Source organism: Lynx rufus, unplaced genomic scaffold, assembly GCF_022079265.1.
Source record: "Lynx rufus isolate CCGP_SWC_20201006 ecotype Redwood Valley unplaced genomic scaffold, mLynRuf1.p SCAF_10, whole genome shotgun sequence".
Taxonomy (NCBI): domain Eukaryota; kingdom Metazoa; phylum Chordata; class Mammalia; order Carnivora; family Felidae; genus Lynx; species Lynx rufus.
The window spans coordinates 58,674,734-58,686,754 of record NW_025814824.1 but is presented as its reverse complement, the minus strand read 5'-3'; the positions used below and the strand labels follow the sequence as shown (position 1 = coordinate 58,686,754).

Here is a 12,021-nt window from a genome sequence, read left to right as displayed (position 1 = left end):
TATGTGGCCTGAGCAGTGAGTGGTGGCCACCAGTGGTAGCTCTGGGAGGGTGTCCCACAGCTGGAAGATTTACTAAAATGGATGAGGAACATTGCAGGCTGAAATTCTTTTGTTTGTCCCCAGGCTGGCGTTTTTTCTGAACTTTGCAAATTTTCCAGGTCAGACCATGAAAAGTCGATACAAGTTAAGCGTTCTTGTGTATGTCTCCTTTGGTCCTGTAGCTTTTCTTTGAACTGCCTTTGACCCTTGGGGTCCATTCACTCCTCCAGTAAGGGGAGAATACCTGCTGCCATTACTCTGGCCATCTTAAGGGATGTATGGCAGGAGTTTGCCCACCTTATCCATCCTCCTCCTTACTTTGCTCCATTCCCCAAACCACTCTGAACTCCTTCCCTCAGGAGCCTTTACCATTCCTGTCCCCCCACGCGAGCCCTTGGTCAATGTTGTTGCCCTCTTCCCTGACACCCGTGACAGCGGAGGGCACGGGGCTGGCCCATTAGGCCAAGGGGACAGGGCACCCCAGCACTGCAGACATCAGATACTCCCACTGGGTCCGGAGAAAGAAGGGAGGGCTATCTACTCGGAGCATGTGGCCCTTCTGGCCCCAGAAGCACGCTGCTCCCCCTCCCCCATGCCTGCTGGGCAGCAGCTTTCCCCTGGGTGGCCAAAAGGGCTTTAGGGACAGAGCTTTCGGTGTCTCCGAAGCTGCCACCGATGGCACAACCTGGGCATCCAGCCTGCAACGAGGGCCTCAGAGGAAATGGAGGAACCAAGTACTCGCTAAACGGGGGCAGGCTTTGGTGAAAGGAGCCCACACAAAACCTAGCTCTGAGCCTAATTAAAAAGAGTGCTTAATCCCTCCCCCAACAAATGCTGATCTCCCACAAAGGAGAACAGGAATGCCAGTGGCCAGGAAGACCCGAAGCCTTAAAAACAAGCGCTTCGGGCTGTGCTGGGCAGCTCCTCTAGGATCTGATACAATCACTATTGTCAGGGAGGGCTGTTTTTCCGTGTTTTTGTATCCTTTTCTTCGCATCTTCTTTTGCCACCTAATTTCATGCATCAGAGGTCAAAAGACAAAAGGTCAGTCCTGGTTTAGAGGCAGCAAACTCCCCACCACCAGGAACGTGTATCCAAAGGAGCGCTTTGAGGCACCGCCTGCAGACACCGGCAGGTTTTCATCCCCGCCTAATTCTCTTTTGTCACTTCATGGGGTACACGAGTCTACGTGCAAATTGCATGAGAAATGAGACACCAACTGCTGTACCAAACTCGGAAAAAAAATCGGTCCCCCTTTCAATTCACCATACTATTTCCAACTCGCACCTTGTGGGTAAGAATTTGTGCCTAACAAGAATCCCGTCTGGGGCTCTTAGCCTGCCTATCCACAAACCTTTATATATACATATCAACTTACACTGCAAATAAAGACTCGGAATAGATAGTCCTTACTTGTTTTTCTGGGAGAATTTATAAAGATCTCTGTCTCCAAAACATTACCAACGCTTGTCCTAAAAATTGCTTTCATTGAAAATTTAGCAGCATTTTTAGTATGAGTGATTTGGTATGGTTCTTTTAGTATGAATTTAGTAAGAATATTTTGTTCTAGACCTCCAATTTTTGTCGATGCCCCATTTTGGATTCTCAAGTAGTAGTGTATTGCTAGTTTCCCTATGTGATAGGTGGGCACTTAGGTGATTATAAGGAAAATACAGTGTCATGATTTCCCATTAGAAATATTTTCATGATTTAGGGGGAAAACAACTTTCTTGTTCTGTGTTTCATAACCTCCTCATACCATCTTGATATGCCAAATGGCTTTCATCTGATTGAAAGTAAATGAGGGGACAGTTTTAATTTTTCTTTTTGTAGCCAATTTTTTAGCCAGTTGCCATTCAATGTCTGAAGGTCTGGCCCCCACCTCCAGGATTAAGTAAAGGAGAAGTTAAACACTTTGGGAAGTGTCTCTGGTCACTAGAGACTGGGGCTGGCTGCAGGGCTCACCTCAAAGGCCCTCTGGACCCAAATTCAGCCAGCTCCCCTTGCATCTCACTCTGGGCTAAGTCCTGGAGAAAGCTACCAGCAAAGAATAGCTGGTCAAGTTGCTAATAAGAGGTCAGCAGCAGCAAATCTGAAGGGTTTTTAGAGCTCAGTTTTATTACAGGCATGTTCTCAAATCCAGACTTTATATCCTGCAGTCCCCTCTCTACCCCTTTGACTGCCCCTCAAAAGGAAGAAAGGAAAAAAAAAAAAAAAAGCAGTCCACAACCTGCCATGAATCTGAGGTATTCGCTTGGCGATTTGCAAGGTCACTCTACAGGCTCCAGGGAAAGCGCTCCAATCCTGCTGTGATCCTCTGCCATAGCTCGGAAGTTATTACAGAAAAATGGAGAATGAAGTAAGTGAGAACATTAAAGGGCCTACTTACAGGCGCGCTTCACTTCCGTTTAATAGCCTAATCTATGTCCAAAAACTAAAAAGATCGTTTAACCTGTGCACTCACTCAAAATCGCTTGTGAAGTAGGCTCCTTTATGTTCCAATACTTCACGGGATGAAATTATATCACATTTAAATGTTATTGGTTTAAAACATTAAATAGGATGTAAGTCTAGGCTGGCGCATGAATATTTAAAGCTCACATTACACTGAGAAATAGCAGAAGAAAAAGGGGAGGGAGAGCTAACAGTTCATCGTATATTGATAGAAATAAAACATCCTATGTATTAACTTTCTTAAGCAAAATAAGATTTTATTATTTACAAATTATGGCATTGTTAAATTTAAGGGGAAATATAATAAGAAATGAACTGACTTAACGCTTGTTCTCAATGTTAAACAGAGTGCCAGTAAATCTTTTCAATGCCTCGTTTGGAATTCTTAGGTAATAGTGGAATGCTGGAAAATGTTGGCAAATGTTAAATACAACTGACTGCCGGTTTTCCATATTCACGTATTGCAAGTGTAACTCCAAGAGAGTAAATTTTATCTCAAAATTCTCCTAGAGTTTCCTTCAAACCTCGTCTCTGTGCATATGTATACGCCATATACATGACGTCTGCCATGTGTACCTGTGCACTAGAAACCAATAGTGGAACTGAATTGGATTACTGGATTGAGTTGAAATGAACCCAGCCAAACGACCCAGGTCTGCCCTCCCCGAGGCTTCTCTCAATAACACCTTTAATTAAAACAAGAAAAGCAGTAAAGTAAAACAACAATAGCGATAACCCACCACGAGCGCCAGGTTCCCCGAACACAGCCCCATCGCGTTTTCCAGCGCTACCCGAATATTCCTGGGTGGCGAGCCGCTAGTACATGGTGCCCTAGAGAACCAGGAGCCAGACCTCAAAGCCCTTTGGGCGCAGAGGACCCCGCTGGCAGCAGAAATGGGTGCTTTGACCCAAACCCGTCCTCAGCCCCTTTCTGCTGCGGACACCGCTAGAAAACTTGCGGCGGCGACTGGCCTGCGTTGCGCGCTTTTTGCGCTCTGCACCCAGGGAGTTGCCAGTGGAGAGGCGCCCCAACCACCCGAGCGCCGCCCCCAGGCAAGCCCCAAGCTTATATCGCGAGGGACCTACTCGCCGCGACTCGGTGTCCACCCTCAATCCCAACACCATCCAGGGTCGGCAAACGAAGCAGGGCGGGGCTGGGCATTAGGGGCACCGCCCGCGGAAGGTGCGGTGCCACGTGCGCGCTGCAAGGACCCTGAATCCTGCAAGTCCAGCTGCGGCCTCTGCCGCTCCCAGATCCCGGCCCCCAGCTTTGGGGCGGGGCCTCCTCCTTCCCTCTGGCCTGGACGTCGGCTCCCACCCACCCTCAGCTCAGGCCCCAGCCCAGAGCCCTAGGGTCGGAGTCGTTCTCCGCAGCGTCTCCCTAGGCTCGCACAGAGCGAGGCCCAGCGGCGGACCGCGCTGGTCCAACCTTCCCTTGCTGGATTCCGGGTTGGGGATCTCTGGGGGCGCTGGGCCGGAACCGGGCCCCAGTTCCGGCCCACAAGCCCTGGGGTCATCGGGCGTTTCCTGGCGGAGTGGAAGAGCCCGAGCTAGGCTCCTCTCCTCCCGTCGTTGGCCTCCCCCTCCCTAGACTTCAGTGTCTTAGCTGGAGGGAAGCTCGCAGCGTGCCTAGGCCAACCCCTTCTGCGACTCTTTTCTTTTCCTGTCACTCTCTGTTCTCGGTTTCTGCTTTCTCGCTCTCACAGAATACAGAGCGCTGGGGCCCCGAGGAGCCTCCACACCAGCCCCTTTCCTGGGCCTCCAATCTGCCCTTCCCCACGGTCTTGTCTCTCCCTCAACATAATTCTGTCTCTATAGATTCTTCCCGCATTTCCCTGCGGGTTTAGCCAGCATGTCTCTCTGCCTCTCCAAATTTCCCTCTCCCTTTCTCCCGGGTATAGCATTAAACAAATCCAGGTGTATGGAGGTTGGAGAAATTCCGGCGACGTGGACAGAAAGAATGCCTTATTCTGTCCTTGTAACATTTCCGGCCACTACAGTTTGGCTTCTCCTTGAAGTGATGCCAGCCCCGGTACCGCCATGCAGGCCGCTGCTACCAAGGTGCTGGCTCGCTCTCTCGCTCTCTAGCTGTGTATGCGTATGCTCGAGTGTGGATTTATGTGTCTGTGGTTGCAAACCAGGAGAGCCTTTCCAAACCGAAAGCTGAGCGGAGTTAGGTTCCTAGGATACTAGGGCTGCGGGCAAGTAATATGGGGGACTTTTCCGGGATTCCGACGCGAATCTGCCTCTAGAGTCCGCGCGTCCCTAGCCATCTGCCAAGTATCTCGAGGGCCGAAGCATCAATTCCGTGTGGTCCGAAGAGTTTCTCCACTTGCTCTTCTGTGGGGATCCGCCCCTCGGTCCAATGTTGCCGGAGTCAGGGAGGTCCGGAGCAAGCTGGCCAGGCGCGAGGGGAGATCGACCCACAGCGGACAGGGTGCGCAAGGGAACGGCGGCTGGGGATGGGTACCCCGCGAGGGGGGGCTCTGTGAATTCTGAGCCTGGCACTGGCCCCGCACAACCCGCAGGGTTATGACTAGAGGCGGGCGCCCCCTCGGGAACGCACATTTGTTTCGCGTTGGTCTGGAGCGCGCAGAATACGACGCGGCGGCGCCGAGGTCAGGTTTTGCGGAGCACCGTGAACCCATCATTTCTGATGCTTGGCCTATTCTTCCGCCCTTCCTGGTTGCAGACTGGAACAGAGTAGTGGCCGGTGTCTCCTCCCTAATCCAAAAGCCCACAAAGCCAAAACACACTTGCAAAACTCACCAAAGCATCTCACAAATACAAAAACTAAAGCCCACAGACGAAAACATAACCCCAACCCCCCATCCAAACGCTCGGCTCCTAAAAAATAAAATCAAAATCGAAGAAAACAAAACACATACAAACACAAAATTCACCTAACACAAAACACACAGACGAACACCCAGTAACACAAAATCAAAACACATCAAAACACCGCGCAGAAGCAACAGTCTTCCAAACGACACACAAAAGGACAACCTCCTAGGACAAAGTACAAAACACGTAAAATTAAAACCCACCAGACAGAAAACAAAGGCCACCAGAAAGGCCAGGACTCACAGAGCAAAACCCTCTTAAAATGAAATCCACGAAAAAACTACACGCAAAACACCCGAAACAAAAGACTCTCTCAGAGATAATGAAAAGAAAATTCACGGGAAACAAATAAAAACAAAACAAACCCTCTAAATCGAAAACAACCCCAACAACTCCCGCCCCCAGCCTGGGGTGAAATGTCAATTCCGGGAGGGCTTTTGATCTCTAGGCGCGGACAGGCCGCTCCTCCTCGGCTCTGCCACCCCGCGCGGGCTAGGCGAGAGGGCGGGAAGCAGGAGCTGGGGCTGGACAGCGGAAGGAAGAGTCGAGCTCTCGGAGAGGGCCAAAAATCGAATCGCCGGGGCAGGGACCCGGACTCGAAGCGTGCAAGAAGGAGGCGGCGCAGGGGGACTGCGCAGATTACTTGGTGGGGGGGCCGCCGGGGAATCCACAGCCACGTTTCCGATTGTGGCGAAATCGGCTCAGTGGATAAGAGATGTCCGGTTCCCGCCAGCCTCCCCCCCCCCTTTTCTCGAGCTCTGGGCTCTTCCCCCTAGGTTGCGGCCCAGCCTCGTGACCACCCCCTCCAAAAAACAAACAACACTCTTGCTGAGGGCGATTCACTTTCCGAAACTGCCATTGTCCGGAGGGCCAAGAGTCCTCCTGCAGAGCGCTCCCCCGCCCTGAAGAACCTTGCCCCTGCGACCACCCCACAGCGGGGCCCCACAGACTTCCAGTGGCCAAGCCTTGCAGCTGGACTCGGGACTGGGGAGGGGGAAGGGGAGTGAAGTTTTAAGCCTGGGCCGAAGAGAACGGGCTGGACGTGCCACACCACTGCCCGGTCTCTCTCGGGCTGATTTCCCCTCTTGGAATCAAGTCCCGGGTCTCGGGGCCGGGCCCGCCGCAACGTCTCCGGGCTAGAGGGCAAAGGGATTCTATTTATGGGCCGGGGTAAGGCGTCCAGGACTCCCGCCAATCTCCAGGACCTCTGAGATGGTTCTGCTCAGCTCGGGCGCTCCAAAGCCGAGGCCCGGATTTTATCTCCATCTTATAACCTCTATAAGCTCCGGGCCAGAATGGGACATGGTTTGGGAGGGAGCTCTGGGACCAGGAGGCTGAGTGGGGACCTGGGGGCTTTAGGGTTCTGGCACTACCCTAAAGTCAGGGACCCGGCAATGTTATTAGAGCTGCAAATTGGGGTGGGGGTAGGATTTCTGGGGGCTGGCGCCGCCCTAGGGGTGAATCTGAGGAAACTGGAACGCCCCCCTCTACGCCTGGCGACGCTGCTTGCCTTTGCACCCCCTTCAAAAACACCTGCTTGGCGAGGTGGTTATTTTTTAAAAAACAAAATCCCGGCCTGCACTCGCCTACGCGGCGGGGCTCACACCTAGAGGAGTCACCCGCACAGGGCCGCGACATCGAGACATCGAGACGCAGGGGTTTGTAGAACGTGCGGCCACGAGGCCAGGGCTTCCCGGCTTGCCTTCGGTCCGCACCTTCTCGTGGGCGCGCGGGCTAGCGCCCGGCTCCGTTTGAACCCTTCCTTCCCTCCCCCCAACCCCCTATAAAAGTCCAGGGCGGCGCGGCAGCGGCACTGCTGCTCTCCCGGCCTCCCGCACTGCTCCGGCCCGGCTCGGCCCGGCCCGCCCCGTCTGGCCAGCTGAGCAGGCCCGGTGGCACAGCGCGGACACCCTTTGCCTGTTCGGGGCCGGCAGTGCGGGGCGGCACGCTGGGGGCGCGGCGTGTCTGGGGACATCTTGTGATGTTGGCGAGAACAGGACATGATCTCACATGGCGAGAAGCTCTTTAGTTCCTTAATCATTTCACGGTGCCTTCGGACGCTTTTTTTCCACCTAAAACGTTTAGTTTCAGCTCAGTGATCAGCTACCCCAGCTCGGCGGGGGAGCGGAAGGCTTGAATTATTCCGACCTGTGAGCGGCCCCTGGCACCAGAAAAAAAAAAAAAAAAGAAAGAAAGAAAGAAAAAGAAAAAGAAAAAAAAGAAAAGAGAAAGAAAAAAGAAAAAGAAAGGGGAAAAAAGGAAAAGAAAAGAAAGAAAAAAGAAAGAAAAAGAAAAAGAAGCACACACAAAAAGTGGAAACTTTTTCTCCCTGTCCACTTCATCAAGTTCTGGAAAATCAAAATGGATTTAGAGAAAAATTACCCGACTCCTCGGACCGGCAGGACAGGTAGGACTGCGATCCGGGCTTCAGGCATGCTAACTCCAGGACCCAGCCGGCTCTGGTCCTCACGCACGTCGGCCCTGGGGGAGGGAGTGAGCCGCATTTTCTCAGGGATTGACTGCGTGTCTGTCTGCGGCGCGTTTTTTATGTCTTTTCACCAATTTGTTCACACACTTCTGCATCCGTCCAAGTATCTGTGAGTTTGTGTTTTCCTCTGTTTCTGTATGTCTATCTGGGGGTCTGAAAGTTCGTTTGGGTCCGTGTGTTTACATAGGGGCTCAGAGTGTGCGTGAGTGACAGTGAGTTTGTGTGTCCCTGTATGTGTATTTTCAAAATGTCTGTGTGCCTAAGAATTTATGTGCCTGTGTGTATGCGTGTCCTTATATTAATGGGTGTTAGTCATATTTATGAGTTCATATTTCTGGGTACTGTACTCTGCATATCCAAAATGTGTGTCTGTGAGTGTATGTAATTTGGAGAAGTGTCTCAGTGTTCATCTACTCCTTTAAGGGCTTGTGTTTACCTGTCGTATCCCAAGTGCCTTTGGCAGTGAGAATGAGGTGGTTACGCTGACTCCTCCATTTTTGGATGCCAACAGCTGTTCACCGTGTACATGCCAATGTACACAAGAATGCCTGCCTGGAGGCACAGAGATGGATCTAGGGCAGTGGGGTTCTGTTGTGCTAAGCCTGCGGATGGTCAGGCTGTGGTCACATAATGTTGGGAGAACCCGGAATGGAGGCGTGATTTCAGGGAGTGCCGTCCCTGGGTGTGTGGGGTGCACTGCTTCACTCTGTGGGCTCTGTTGAGTCTACCATTTGTATGAAAGTGTCTCCTGTGGCAGGCATAACCTTGGCGGGCGACAGCAGGCAACCTATAGGCTAGTTGTGACATTTCTAGGGACCTCCAGCCTGCCTTCACTTTTTCCTAGACAAGCCTTTGACCATGGTGTGTGTGTGTGTGTGTGTGTGTGTGCTCTTGCGCGCACGCTGTGTGCACGGGTTTTATCTTGTGGGTGCTGCTCCAGTGGAGGAGAGCACAGTGGGTGGACATGTATGCCTCGCCTGGGCATCCAACTCTGGTGCCTGTATAAACACGGGCCTTCCTGGCACAGAGCTTGGTGTGCCACCCACAGGCCCAGGCAGTGGTAGCAGAGTGTGTTTGTATCTAAGAGGAAGAGGCAGGCAACAGGAGGCCTCAGTTTGCCCTGAGGTTAAATCTGGGTATAGGAGCCTCTTTTACGCATTAGGCTAAGTGTACTAACCCCCCCCACCCAAACACACTCCTGGCCCTGCGGGCAAGAATTCCACTTCCATTATCCTCGTGGATCTTTGAGGCCGTACCTCCACCTCAGCCTTAAATACTGGTCAAAAAGCAGAGAGAGAGAGAGAGAGAGAGAGAGAGAGGTGGACTTCAACTCTAAACCCAGACAACTCCCTGGGCATACATAGGTTTCCAAAATTGTAACAGGAGAAATGAAGACAGAAATCTAAGAGGTGGGGAATTAAAGCGGACTCCCCAAGGTTAAGGTGCATCAGGAAGGGAAAGGAATCGGAAACCCCCTCTGCTCCATCCCCTTCCTCCTTCCCCACTGGGGTCCCTCAGAGGGTAGGACTCAGAGAGTCGCCTGCGTCGGAATGAGGACTAGGTGTTGTGTGTATGTCGGGAACGGGTCAGAGGCATGTGAGGCTCCGAGGGAGGGTCTGGGTGGCTGGCAAGGCAGCCTCTCCCCACGAGCTGTCTACCCAGAATGTAATTCAGGGCGGTCGATGGGCTCTTTGATTAGTTCAATCGCCTGAATAATCGTTTAATCAATAAAGCATTTCATTCCTCAGTGAGGCGGACCTGGGTGGGGCTGGGGGGCCCTAGTCTGGCCCGAGTTTTAAAATCTGGAGAGCCACGCCCCATCTTCTCCTTTGGGCTGGGGTAAAGGCCGCCTCCTCTGGCAAGGGTGGACATCTCAGGTGACACTGCACTTCCGCCTGTCTGCACCAGCCTGCGCCCCAACTGGGGGGAGAGGAGACAGCTGAGAAGCTGGCCAGGCTCGGGTCATCTAGGTCTGGTTCTAAGGGATTTGTGTGGGCTTCTCCCATTTCTCAACTTCGAAGCCTTTTATGGGCCACTTGACCTCCTTTTCCTTCCTTCCAACTGTATTCCATTCCCTCTCTTGACTTCAGTTTCCCCATCTGTACAATGGGGAAGGAGTATATGCCCTTTTTGCTCTAATTCCAAGATCAGGTGAGGTCAGCCTTGAGCAGGGAGCCACTTAAGGACCTTCCTGTCTAGCCTCTGATCATTGTGGTACCAAAAAGGAAAAACTGACAGCCAGAGAGGGGCAGGGACTTGTCTGACATCATACAGCAAGAAGTACAGGAGTAGGTAGTACAAGAAGTACTACAAGGAGTAGGACTGACAGGTGACTTCCCTGCCATTAGACCTCTCATTCTTGCTGGGAGAGGAGATAGAGCCCCACCCTCCAAAGGCCCCCTTGGAGAAAAGCTATTCTTGGCCAAGCTAGCTTAAGGAGTCCAAGGCCAGGAAGGCCAGGAGAGGCTGAGCACTGTCTGGGCATTGGCATCTAGCACCCTAGCTCTGGGATGAACGTGGTGGAATGATAATAATACTCCCTAGCCATGGATCTTCATCTTTCACAACTTTGGGAGGCCTCATCTCAGGGGTCTTCTCTCCATTAGACACATAGGGAAGCTGAGCCCTAAGAGAAGGGGCCTGTAGCCTGAAGACTTTGGGAGAGAGGAAGGTAGTTCCAGAACCCCTGGCCTTCAGGGTGCACTGGTAGTGATAACAAACCCTGACAAAGGCAGTTTACGTGGTTCTTGAAAAATTTTGTTAAATTCTATTTTTCACATACTTAAGTGATTCCTACAGAAAGACCCTGATCCAGGTGCAGGAATCACACAGGAATTCACTCTGCCACCACTAGCTGTGTAACCCAGGTCAGTTGCTTTCTCTCTTTGATACTTTAAAAATGAGGATTAGACCCAGGGTAGGTGGGGGTGGGGATGGGGGTGGGAGGGAGCTGGCTGCCTCTGTTGGAAGAGCATGTGTCTCTTGATCTCTGGAGTCTTGATCTCAGGGTCAATGAGTTGGAGCCCCATGCTGGGTATAGAGATTACTAAAAAATAAAAAATAAAATAAAATAAAATAAGGGTTCGAGAGAGAGGACCTACTGAGTTAAGACAGCGATAGCAGCGGCATCTTTGACTCCCTCAAACTGAGCAACTAATCTGAGCCCTGTAGGCCTCCCTTCATCTCAAACAAGAGAAGAGAGATGGGCTGGAGGAGTAGATTTCAAGCCCCTAGAGCCCTTTAGCAGTCCCAAGCCCAGACTCCTGCGTCCCAACTCCTGCGTGGTGGGTGGGGCTGACTGGGCAGAGAGAAAGAGGAGGAAGGGAGAGTATGTTCTGAGTGAGGGCAGGTTGCTGGCTGAATATCGAGGTGGACGCTCCTCTGGAGGTATTTTGGCCTCTCATACATTCTCAATGGGCTTTTTTTTTCAACAGCAGAACTTTCAAAGGCGATTCCACTTCCATAAATTGAGTTTCTTCCCGGATGGTTTCCTTTCCCAGTTTCCTGCCTCCAGTGCTTAGCACAGGGCCTGCCGGCCCTGCTCAAAGTTGTACCGTTGGGGATCGTAACCTCGTGACTGTTGGACACAGCAAGTCCCGACCTCATTCAGTGCCATCGTTGAGACCAACTCCCTGCTAGTCCTTTCCATCTCTCATTGCTTGTCTCTCTACTAGCCTCACTCAGACTCATGGGCTCATGAGCCCTCGGAGGCACGACTGTGGCGCCGAAGCCCCGCTCCTTCATGGAATTGCTGTGTAGTCTTGGACTAGTTCTATAACTTGTCGGGGCCATCGTTTGGTGGCCTGTAAGTCTGGGCTAGGTGGCCAGGATGTTAGGTGTGGTGGTGCCTCTTGGCGTTAGAAGTTCCCAGAAGACGGCTGCCTTGGAGATGGTGAATAACCCCCACCCAGAGGGAAACTTCCTCTGTCATGGGCACCTGTCGCCCAACAAATTAGGCAGCCCAGCTAAAGCCTGTCCTGAAGCAGCACGCCTCTGTGTGAAGTGGGAGTCCAAGCTATTCCTGCTCAGTTAATATCTGTGGTTCCATCCCTCTCCAGCAGTACTTCCAAGATTCTGTCCAAGCTGCACAGGTATTGGGAAGAAAACTGGTTTGTGCCGGCATATCCTAACTGGGTTCTTTGATTTGGCAGCATCCACACCCTCACCTCTCCCCCAAACTCCCTGCCATCCCAAGA

The 12,021-nt window shown here is 52.0% G+C and overlaps 1 protein-coding gene across 2 annotated transcripts in view; it reads left to right on the top strand.

The window, feature by feature from the left end:
* Positions 1-7,577: 7,577 nt before the first annotated feature.
* Positions 7,578-12,021, top strand: part of PAX5 (paired box 5) — a 191,661-nt gene continuing 187,217 nt past the window's right edge. For both annotated transcript variants that reach the window (XM_047066368.1, XM_047066362.1), the window contains exon 1: positions 7,578-7,744. In XM_047066368.1, coding sequence (XP_046922324.1) covers positions 7,699-7,744 — 46 coding nt within the window. In that variant the 5' untranslated portion in view covers positions 7,578-7,698. The remainder of the gene's footprint in view (positions 7,745-12,021) is intronic.